This window comes from Salvia splendens, chromosome 10, assembly GCF_004379255.2.
Source record: "Salvia splendens isolate huo1 chromosome 10, SspV2, whole genome shotgun sequence".
In the NCBI taxonomy this organism is placed as follows: Eukaryota; Viridiplantae; Streptophyta; class Magnoliopsida; order Lamiales; family Lamiaceae; genus Salvia; species Salvia splendens.
Window position 1 is genome coordinate 26,851,934 of NC_056041.1, and position 12,451 is coordinate 26,864,384.

At 40.1% G+C, this 12,451-nt stretch overlaps 1 protein-coding gene across 1 annotated transcript; it reads left to right on the forward strand.

Moving 5' to 3' along the window:
• The first annotated feature begins 70 nt into the window (after positions 1 to 70).
• LOC121753155 lies at positions 71 to 2,336 on the forward strand. The gene is made up of 2 exons (XM_042148352.1): positions 71 to 326; positions 795 to 2,336. The coding sequence occupies exon 2, from the start codon at positions 805 to 807 to the stop codon at positions 2,131 to 2,133; it is 1,329 nt and encodes a 442-aa protein (XP_042004286.1). The 5' UTR covers positions 71 to 326; positions 795 to 804; the 3' UTR covers positions 2,134 to 2,336.
• Positions 2,337 to 12,451: the final 10,115 nt, after the last annotated feature.

Here is a 12,451-nt window from a genome sequence, read left to right on the forward strand (position 1 = left end):
TTGATGAAATCGGGATTGTCCAGAAAGTTCGCCCGACCGGGCGATTTTCAAAGTGCAAATCGCCCGACCGGGCGATTTCTTTGCGCGATTTAAAGACGCAAACCAGGTCAGTTTTTACACTTTCAAAACCCTACCCCCATTTCTCTCTCGTTCCTCTCTACTCTCTCTCGCCCCTCCACCTTCAAATCTTCCACTTACACTGATTTCACACACATACCATCCTCCCAATCCATCTAATTCAAGGGTTGAACCGATTAATCGGTTGATTTACTCAAGAACAAGCAAAAAGGAGAGAAATCCGTTTTCTATCACTCTAAGCCCGAAAGGTATGATTTTTTTTCATTCTTCTCTTACTTATGTCGGTGTTTAGATGATTATTGGTGAATCGAGGGTTGGAAACTAGCATGTCTTTCGTTTGTTTGGAGATTTCTTGACTAATTGCTAGTTAGAGGATGAATTTGGTTTGAATGGTTGCTTTGAGCATGAATTGTGCAATTTCCTTCATGGGTTTGTGGTTATTGAGTGTGGGGAACTAGCATGCTTTGATTTGTTGATGTCTACATAGATGCAATGTTAGATAAGTGATGCATGTTGGTGGAATGTTTGAGTTAAGCATGATTGAGGTTTATTGTTGTGGAAGAGACATTGTGTGACACAATGGGGGGTTGATTCTAGTCTCGATAAATGTATGAATGAGAAGTTCTTTTAGTATAGAGTATGTTTGGGGGAGAGTGTCTACATTAATGCATCTTTGTGGTTTCTTGTCGAATTGATCTAATACTCTCAATTTTTAGGTAGTGAACGATGGCGCCCAACCACTCTGGAGTTAATTTGAATGCCGAAGAGAAGAAGAAATGGGCCGAACTCTCACAACTACCCTACCGGGTAGCTAGATATCCATGCCCTATCACAATCCGACGGTTGGGCATTGAGCAGTGCTTCAATGAGCTATGTGAAGAGGGGCAACTAAATGGGCTCTTCATGGCACAGAGGAACCCTTCCTATCAGAGGCTTACACTGGAGTTCTTGTCTACCCTTGAGGTAATCATGAACAGGAGGGAGATAGTTGCCATCAAGTTTCGTATGAGGAATGCTGAGTACACAGTGACGATGGCACAATTCAAGGAGATCTTTGGATTTTCAGGGGAGGTGTATAGAGAGCCGTTTAACTTCAGTCACAATGCGAATGACTTCTGGAAGGCCATCACTACCGTTGATGACAACTTCGCCGCCAACAGGGCAAAGGGTTCTCTCATTAGGAACCCAGCCTTGCGCTTACTCCAGAAGGCGTGTGTATGTTACCCCTTCGCTCGTCATGAGCATGGGAGTGTGCAGAGAGACGAGCTCTTCCTGTTATGGACTATTTTGCACAAGGAGGCTCCCTTGAATTTGGGCCACTTCATGATCAAACATCTTGAGAGGGCTTCGAAGAAGAAAACCGGCACACTCTGTGTCGGTGCGGTTGTGTCAGCTATTGCACTCCATCTGGGAGTGTCGACGAGGGGCTTGGTCGCCGATATTGGTGACAACTTGATGGACTTCGGCTTTCTGAGAAGAACAAGGCTGGTCGGAGTGGACCAACGAGGGCAGATATATTTGATACAGAGGGCAGCAGATCATTACCCCCTCCCGGACACCGTCAACACCTATGTGAACGGTCCTTTCCACAAGGAAAACTGGAAGATGAAGGCTGCGGTCCACGAACAAGTCACGGCGGTGAATCCGCGGAACTTGCAATTTAGGGATGTGAGCCCGAGCTCGAGTGTTGATGAAGCGCCCCACATGGGCTTTCCCGAGATCGAGATGGGGGACGAGCAGAATGAAGAAGAAAATGAGGAGGAAGGTGAGGATCAACCGACCTACCAAGGGGGAGATGAAGCCGGGACAAGCACGCAGAGGACACGAAGCCGACAAGAGCGACAAGAGGAGGACTACGGCTCGATCAATGAGAGGTTGACACGGATGGAGTTGCGTCAGCAGGAATATTGGGTCCAGAATGAAGCGCGATGGGACCAGTTCGAAACCAACTGGACCCAATTCACTGATTTCAACAATGCACAGTGGGCCAACATCAATGCCCGATTCGATGAATTCCGTGGCCAGTGGCAGCATCCGCCTCCTCCTCCGCAGTGAAGGTCCATGGGAGATCCACTCTCTTTCAAACTTATCCTAGCTTTGCTTGGAATAAGTTTGCGGGGTGTCTAGTGGATTCCCTCTTTTACCTCTCTCCCTCTTTATTTGATGATGATACCCCGGCCTGTACCCCTATTCTTTTGATGATATTTGATGATGATATGTGGGCATGTAAACTTATGTGGTTTTGTTTCCTTGTTCCACTTGTGTTTGTGTCTTTGTTTTTCTTTTTAGGTTTGTTTTTCTTGTTTCCTTTTGTGTTGAATTATCTCCCTTGGCTAGGATGATAGTAGGGTTGAGAAAAATTGAAATTTGAACGAGTGTGAGACATGATGGAGGAGTTGCCAATGATGATTTTGTGCAAAAACTTTCGAAAACCTTGTTGATATGGCTAAAGAACATGTGATTTTTCATTTCAAATTGCCTAAAGTGAATTACATGGTGCCTTGTCTTTTGCCAAAATGACCTTGTGAGAATTGAGCCTATATTGTTCCTAAATGTGTGATTTATCTCAAACATGTCGTATGTTTCTAGAACTTGCTCGCGATTTCTTTGAGTCTACATAGTGATCATAGAGATAAGGGAGGACGTTAGGCCATCCTTGTTAGCCAAATTCTACTTTTACCCGTTATCATGTTAATAATCTTTGTTAGCCCACTTTGAGCCAATAACCTTTCCTTTGACAAACCATGGGGTTGGATTTCTTGTGTTCTATTTTTGAAAAATCAAAAGGAAATGAAAGTTTGAAAGGGGGAATTAGCAAATGAAATAGAAGCTTATTGAGGTAGAAAAACAAAAGAAAAAGAAAGAAAGAATAGTGATGTTACCATGCAAAGCATGGAGAAAAAGAAAGAAAAGAAATAGAAAAAAAAAAGAGAGAGAAAAGAAAAGAAAATTGAAAGTGAGAAATAGTTAATAATTGGCATTTATTGGAAAGGGTGTGTGAAGGTTGAAAAAGAGGTGAAGAACAAAAGTGGAATGTTGGTAGATGAGAAGAGTCTAGGGAAGCCTAGAACTAGCTAGATTGGGGAAGAAAGTTGGTGAAGTTGAGCAAGATATTGGGAATTAAAGTCACTTTAGCCGAAAATTGCCTCACCTATCCAAAGAGCCTACATTACAACCTATTGAAAAGACCTTTCGGACCTTATATCTTTAATCACACCATAGTAGAGGAGAGTGTAAATTTCGAGCAAGCCTATGGTAAACTATGCATGTTTTGATGATTTGAGAGTTATGTCAAGAGTTTATATACTTTGAGAGTGAGTGAAATTTCTAAAATGCACATTGCATTTTCTCCTTGAGAGGGCAAATTGGCAAGGTTGAGTACATGATAGTAACTTGAAGCTATATTTCATAATACTTTACATGCATCCGAGGCCATTGATACTTGTCGTATTTTATTTCTATTGAGGCAATGATGACACTCCACATCCTTGCATGAGTTTGTATGTCTTGTTTCTTTCTTCTTGTTCGAGGACTAACAAATGTTTAAGTTTGGGGGAGTTGACAAACTCATAGTTTAGGATGTTTAGATGGGTGATTAACACATGTTGTTGAATCTTTTGAGGTATAAAGTATATGTTTCACCCACTTTTCAGCTATTTTTTAGAGTTAACAAGTTTGTCGGAGTTTTGATGCAAGAACAGGTCTAAAACGGGCAAAACGGAGCGAACGGGCTGACCACAGAATGTTCGCCCGACCGGGCGAATTTCATATAAAAAACGCCCGGTCGGGCGCAAGCCGAAGAAAACAGAAAGTTCGCCCGACCGGGCGTTTTTCATCCAACAAAACGCCCGACCGGGCGTTTGAAGCCTCATCGCGATTTACCCAGATCGCCCGACCGGGCATATTCCGACTTACAGATCGCCCGACCGGGCGATTTGTCACTGTTGCCAACTTTGCCTCTTTCTTACTCCGGATATAAAAGGGTTCTCACTCATTTCCAAACCCTAACTCCCACACCACGAATCTTAGCAAGAAAGTAAGGTTTTGAGAGGATTTGAAGTCAAGGAGCTTCCCATTTCCAAGAGATTGGAGGAAGGAGACCCCCCACCATCAATTCCACCATAGGGAGTTCTAGTATCATTTCTATTATGTGTAGCTTTGTTTTCCTTGTTTTTGCTTTTATGTTAGCTTTGACTATGAGTAGCTAAGCTTTTAGTAGGGATTTGGTGAAGTTTGAATGGATTGTATGGATTGAATCTATGGTTGAATGCGTATCTATCTCTTTTGTTGGTTTTGTTGAACCTTGGTCTTTTAATATCTAATTGCTTAGCTACCAATTAGATAAATCTTGTACCTAATTGATGTTATTGAGAAATACAAGATTAGGATAGATGTGTAATCAACAACTCCGTGCATTATATGTAATCGAGAGATGCATAAGCTAGAGAGAGGGCTTGGGTCCGTTGTGCTTTGGAGTCAATCTCGAATTGTATGGACGAGACTCCTACACTAGAGATTGACCCACGTGTTAGATGCACCCGAGAGGGGGTCTAACCGATTATCCCGACTTTCCTAACCGCATTTGAGGCCCAATAGATGAGCATGACCCATAGATGAAATCCTTGATCCATTCTAACGGATCCATTTCCCTATACTTTCCCAATTTGTGTGAAAACCTATCTTTGTTTGTTTGTTTTTCTTAGTTAATTGTCTTACTAGCTTATTTGTTCTTTGATCTTAGTTAAGAAAACCAAAAACCCATTTTATTAGTCTAGATAGTGTTCAAAGTTACATCATAGTATTCAAACCGGCTTTTAGTCTCCGTGGATCGATAATTTAGCTTACCACGTGCTACTTAACTCGTACACTTGCGGGTGACGCTTTTGAATACTAAATTAGCACGAGTCATGGATGTACGTACGGGAGCGTCGTTGGGGTGGCGCGGCTTCTTCCGCCTCCCGTCGTCGATCTTCTTCAAGTGATTGTTCCAATATTTGACGCATTTGTTCATAAGGATCCATTAGTTTGATTAAATTTGGGAGAAGGAAAATATAGTTGATTTGAGATGAAAATTGGGGTGGAAATAGAGAGGAATAGATGTGTGTTTGTGATTGAAATGAGTATGAAATAGGAGTATTTATAGAGTAAATAAATAAAATAAAAATTAAAAAAAAATAAAAAACGGATATAAAAAAAACGGTCTCATTACCGTTGCAAAAAAAAATTATTAAATTCGAATTTTTTTAAAAAAAATAATTATTGCGTCACCGGACGAAGCCCACTCGCGGGGCAGCGAGTGGGCTGCACGCGTCGAATGGGAGGCTGCCACGTTGCCTCGGCGCGTGGCGGAACGTTCCGTTCCGCGTTCCTCCGGAACAGAACGCGGCACGACATAGGAACGGCGACGGCACGGAACGGCGACGGAACGCACCCCGCAACGCGTGCCGCCGCGGAACCGTTCCGCCGGAACGGCATAGGAACCGCAACGGCACAGCGTTGCGGGTGCCCTGAGGGAATCACGATAAAGAGGGAAGACTACTTCTAGCTTGTTTCCGGTTGTTTGTTCATATGAATCCTTAAGTCTAATTACTTTCCATTATTTATCGGGATCGTATTGATTTTACACTCTCACGCAGCTCATGATCACTAGTCGCGGAATTTTACACCTAGGATAAGCTGATCACGTCACCTAGGCTCTACTCACCAATCCCTCACTCCTACAATCGGATAGTAAGCTCAGGATTGGCTTCTACGAACGTTCAACACACAAGATCCACCTCGGACTATCCCCTGATCAGTTTTAGCATAGGCTTTCTTATCTATGTTAGCTCCCTGCCCCAAGTTAAAGAGACATTTAATATAAGGCCATTACCTGATTAAGTTTGCTAGCAAAACCCAACACAGATTGAAATAAAGACATAGATAAGAACCAAAATATGAAAATCAATCAAAACATAATCATGAATTCATATTTACAAACTTCCCTAACTAACTAGGAGTAATCCCTAAAATCTAGCCACTCATAGTGGGCAACAACAAGAAAACAAGTAAATGCTAACATATAGGCAAGATTAGGGAAGAATTAGCCTCAAGCTTCTTCTTCTTCTCCCAAAAATGGACAACAAGCCTATTTCCCTCTCTAAAAATTGCCTCCAACCGCCAAAAGATGCTTTGAAAGTCGTGCCCTAGCTATTTAAATAGTTAGGGCTAAAAAACAGGCCCGGTAACATTTTCCCGGTCGGGCGTTTTTCTGCTAAAAAATCACCAGTCAGGTTTTTTTCTGTATCGCGATATGCCCCCAAATTGCCCCGTTGGGCAATTTTCGCCCGACCTGCGCGTTTTTCACTGCAATGCGCAGTCTTTGTAAATCAACAATATCTTCGTCCACCGGACTCCGACTGAGGAGTGCGAGGTATCCACGCAAAGCTCGTTCGAAGGTGAATGCAATGGTGGTCTTGTAGAAGTATTTTAACTTAATCTTGAAGGGTCGATTGCTGTTCAGATTCAGACTTTTTTTTCCTTTCTCCTCCCTCTCTTTCAGGTTGGTCTTTTGTCCTACAATATATCAAAATGAGTCTATTTTTCACATTAAAAAGTATGTTAAGATAATGCAATAAATGACTACAATTTGATTCACATCAGACACTCCTCCTCAAGGTGAGTATGACATCTCTGATGCTCAACTCGCCAAGAACTTCATTGGACACTTTAGAATTTACTACTTTTGTCAAAATATTTGCGAACTGAACTTTTTTATGTTCTCGATATCCTTCTTTGCTCTTGTTCTTGAAGAGAACTCATAACTTCGACAAATAACATATACTCCTATAAGAGTTCTTTGGTGTTCCCGGGAGACACTATTCTTGCTTCAAATTTTCCAGGCACTTAACGTATGAGTTTTTAAATGAGTTGCTTTATATCCTAGATCGTTGTCTATCATAACCAATTTATTGATTGTTTCTAGGAGCTTATAAACATATATTGATTCACTCTCCTTCATTAAAGTCTTTCAAGTTCTTTATTCATTTACTTACTTAAATAGTTAAGGCCCGATGTCAAGGAGATGACCCAAGTAGCGACGCGTCTCACCAGCATTTTTTAAAAATTTTATGTTTTCAAGACTTGGGAAGCTAGTATATTTTTTAAATTTTATTAGACCATTATTTATCCAATAGTTTCTGTCTTTTGCTAGTCTAATAGACAAGTATAGATGATACTATAAAATAGTTGAATTAAGTAGATATATTCTATATTATTCTCTCATTATCTTACATTTTCTTTACTTTAATTATTTTTTAAAATGAGTGCAAAAATAAAGCGTCTCACTTATGGTGGGATAGAGGGAGTAATTAAACAGTGATTTCCATAATTGCCCTTGGTCAAGTTTTAAATAGTAAAAATTATAAAATTTGATGCTTTATTTTGTTTTAGAATTAAGATAATGTGTGGCTGAAATTTGTTGAGTAGTTTTGCATCAAGTTATGCTTTGACCATTTCTATATATATTAATCTATACATTAATGTTCTTTTCCATATATATTAATCTATACATTAATGTTCTTTTCCATAATATATAATATGATTCTTGCAAAGTGTTAAAACTAGTCAAAATTGGCATGATTAATTTATGTTAATTGGCCGTGAGATGTATTACTTCATTTATTTATTGATGTAATCATATAATTTTAATTGAACTTTAGAGGTTACAGATTGCGAAATATAAAGTATGCGCATGAATCGGAATCATCGTCGTGTATATTCATCAATTTTCAACACGTTATCTTCATATTGTGTTTAAGTGGAAAAAATAATACTCCCTCCGTCCCATGCTACTTGCACTTTTCATTTTAGGCCGTAAATTTGGGATTGATTTTTTTATGTAATTAAAAAAGAATTTTAGGTGTAATGAGACATCACTTAATAAAAGAGCTCTTAACTTAAACTAACATATTAATTAAATGCATTAATTCTAACTTAAATTATAAATAGTGTAAGGACTTTGTGACGAGCCGAAAAGCAAACGTGCGAGTAGCACGGGACGGAGGGAGTATTATAAATAAACAATAGTCACACTTGGTGACCTACATATAAATTGGTCAATTCAGTTTCATTTGACGGAAACATTGAAAAGCTATTAACAAAATTTTCTCAAAGCATCGTAGAATTGCTGCATTTGACAAATTATTAATATTATTATTATTATTATTATTATTATCGATAGACAAGTTGAAGTCAAGAATATGTATTTAGTCAAATAATTTATGAAAAGTAGAAAAGTACAATATTGACAACACAGGTAACAAAAAAATTGATGGCATACCTGATAGTACTTGTTAAAGTGTTGAGTGGTGCCTTGACGATTAGTGCTTGTTTGATTTTTCTTACAGTTAGTTACTTCACCAATGATTGCAACAATTAATTCAATTAGTAATATTGAAATTAAAGATAAATATTTCACAATGACAATATTTTGAGAGCTCTTGAATAACATTATAATAAATAATGAGTAGTATAGTATTTAATAAATTAACTAGAATAAGATCGTATTCCTTAACTTATTATGGTCAGATCCAAATGTGACGAAGCTGACTAATTCAAGTGTCTTGTACAAAACGGAATTCACAGTAGCCATCCCTCTCCACATCATTTTTAACTATTTTTAATTTCATTCCTTATTTAAGGAACAACTGTACTCATTCATCCCTTAACCCATTCATTTTTTTAAAAATATTTATGAGTATGTCTGTCGTCGCCTACGGCTAGCTTTCGCCACCTTCGTCCCAATTAGACGACGTCGTGAACCGCCTTCTATCCCACTCACACCGGCGTCGGACCCATCCAGATTAGCCGACTTACACCCTCATCCTCGCCGGGCTCGGTTTGTGACCTTGTCAATGTTGGATTCTGGATTACAAGAGATAACAGTAGGGCGTAATACAACCTAAAAGAAAGAATACAAATGGAAAACTGAACTGAAATTACAACTGAGAAATTGAAACAACTAAACCGTGAAGTTTGATAGCCGAGTCGAGGAGGCCTCTTCCCGCAAGACGAGATACACCCCGGTAGTGCTCTCGGTTTGGCGTGTCGTCCCCAAAGGTAAAACGGCTACGTCTCTGGTGAAGCAGCACCGCTATCAGCAGAGCTCCGGCGAAATGGATGGAGGAGAGGGCAGAGCTTCGACAGAAAGACAATGCAGAGAGGAAAAGAGCTTATGATGCAAATGCTTGTGAATGTTGTGTAGAGATGCATGGAATGGCTAGCCTATTTATAGGCTCAGTCCACTGCTGGGGGGTCAACAGTCATGATGGCTGTCATCATTGCGAGAGTGTAACTGCCGAACGTTGAACGTTAGACCCAAGCCCAAAGACCACCCAAAGACCAATTGCCAAGATCCAAGTCCAAGTCCAAGATCGAGACCGGGACCGGGCCCGATGCCCACGAGCACGAGCACGGGCTCGGGCGGGCGGGCGGCGCGCGTGTGCGCTTGTGTGGGCTCTTTCACCCATCTTGATCCATTATAATTATCAAGTAACATAAAGTCACTTAATTTAAACACATTAAAAGATGTGTTACTTCTCCAATGTGGATATAGAGCTAACTTAATTAGTCACTTAATTATTCTCTAAGTTCTAACTTAAAGCTTTAATTAAAAGCTAATTATGCCCAACTTTAATCCACTATTTCTCACTCACCGGAAATCGGATTAGAGAAGGTGAATATACTACATTTATCTACGTAAAATGTAGATCGACGCTATATCATTTAATTTCATAAAATTAAATGTCTCGTCACATTTATTGTTTGGTCAAAACCCATTGACCGGACATATTTAATCCATGATTTTTACAATCCCCCACATGAGTGGAAATAGCCGAATGCATATGCATGCAGACACAAGCTTAACCCTCGAGAGGTATATAAGCATAAGGATAGGTAGTTGTTGGCTTTGAACCCTCCATAGTCGACACCATCGGATACACAGGCAGCTTAGTAGCGCGATGCTTTGAACTAATCCTCCATGGCGTGCACCGAGACAATGGTGTTAACGCTTAAACACCTCAACCTCATCCGTTCTCACGTTTTGTGTCCATTGCTGTCTTGGACACCACTTTGGATTCATAAGTGTTTTTTATGAAGCGACCACACTTCGCACTTACATAGGTGATTCTTAGTCAAGTACCTTGCCATACTTGGTCTCTTTGAGAACTCCATCTCTTTGAGATCCTTAAGGACCATTAAAAGTCATAGACTTAGCCTTTACCACTAGGCAAGTTCTCCAACACTCTATTGCTCTTCTAGGGAATAGATATGGTTGAGTGTTTCTCATGAACTCTCATAGCTTAGTTGTCCCTTTGAACCAAGTTCTTGGGATCTCCAGTCATCATGGTTGGGTTACCACTATGATAATTCTTAGTTTGTGGATTTCAAACTCATTCCCTCTAGCAACTCATTCATTTGATCACGGTTTAACCCTTTGGTTAGCGGATCCGCTAGATTATCTATTGACTTCACATAGTCAATTGTAATCACCCCTGTTGTGATCAAATGTCTCACGGTGTTATGTCGTCGACGTATATGTCGAGACTTACCATTATAGAAACCATTGTTTGCCCTTCCAATAGCCACTTGGCTATCGCAGTGGATCAACACTGGTGGCACTGGCTTAGACCAACATGGAATATCTTCAAGGAAGTTCTTAAGCCACTCGGCTTCCTCACCCGCCTTATCTAAGGCAATGAACTCCGATTCCATTGTTGATCGGGCTATACATGTCTGTTTTGTGGATTTCCACGATACAGCACCACCCCCAATAGTAAAGACGTATCAACTTGTTGAAAGTGAGTCTCTATTGTCGGATATCCAATTTGCATCACAGTACCCTTCAAGTACCGGGGGGTATCTCGAGAAGTGTAGCCCATGATTTTGAGTATGTTTTAAATATTTCAAAACCCTCACAAGAGCTCTCCAATGCTCTTTGCTTGGATTGCTCGTGTAACGACTCAACTTGTTCACGGCACAAGCAATGTCAGGTCGAGTGCAATTAGTTAAGTACATAATGCATCCGATGACCCGTGCATACTCTTCTTGTGCAACTGGCTCGCCTTTGTTTTTGCTCAAGTGAACGTCGAGTTCAATTGGAGTCTTAACCGGCGCGCTATCATAGGCTTTGAATTTATTCAATATCTTCTCAACATAATGTGATTGTGTTAAGATGATTCCATCAGACGTTCTTAGAATCTTCATTCCAAGAATTACATCGGCTAGACCCATGTCTTTCATGTCAAAGTTTCTCTTTAACATAGCCTTTGTATCGTTAATTACTTGAGTGTTGCTACCCAAGATTAACATATCATCAACGTATAGACACACTATAACATGGTCGTTATTAGTGCTATTGATGTAGACACATTTGTCGCACTCGTTGATTTTAAACCCATTTGATAACATCACATTATCAAACTTCAAGTGCCATTGCAATGGCGCTTGTTTTAGTCCATATAGAGACTTTACGAGCTTGCATACCTTTCTCTCTTGTCCAGGTACTACAAACCCTTCGGGTTGTTCCATATAAATTTCATCTTCTAGTTCACCATTTAGAAACGCGATCTTTACATCCATTTGATGAATCTCAAGATTGTGCAATGCAGCAATAGCGAGAAGCACTCGGATAGATGTAATCCTTGTTAAAGGTGAGTAGGTATCGAAGAAGTCATGTCCTTCCTTTTGTTTAAAACCCTTTATTACTAATCGGGCTTTATACTTATCCACTGTTCCATCGGCCTTAAATTTCCTTTTAAGTACCCATTTGCAACCTAGAGGTTTCGCACCTTCAGGTAGATCTACCAACACCCAAGTGTGGTTTAGCAAAATTGAATCAATTTCGCTTTGAACAGCTTCTTTCCAATGTAGCCCGTCTGGGCCATCAAATGCTACTTTTATAGATGTCGGTTCTTCATCTAACATAAAAGCAATGTAGTAAGGACCAAATGTTTTTGGTGTTCTGACCCTACTACCACGTCTTAGTAATGTATCATTTGGATCGGGCATTGCACGTTTGCGCGATTCAGGTTCCTCGTCCACTGATTTAGAACTAGTGGCTTCAATCTCCACTGGTTTAGAACTAGTGGCTTCTTCTTCAATTCTCGTCTCAGAATTGATTAAGACTTTTTCCTTGTCTTTGCAAGGAAATGTATTTTCGAGAAATACAGCATTCCTTGACTCAATTGTTGTTCCTACAGTAATAGTCGATATTTCAGACTTGTGAACAACAAATCGATATGCACTACTATTAAGTGCATATCCAATGAAGATGCAATCAACCGTTTTAGGTCCGATTGTAACTTCTTTGGGCGGAGGAACCATCACCTTA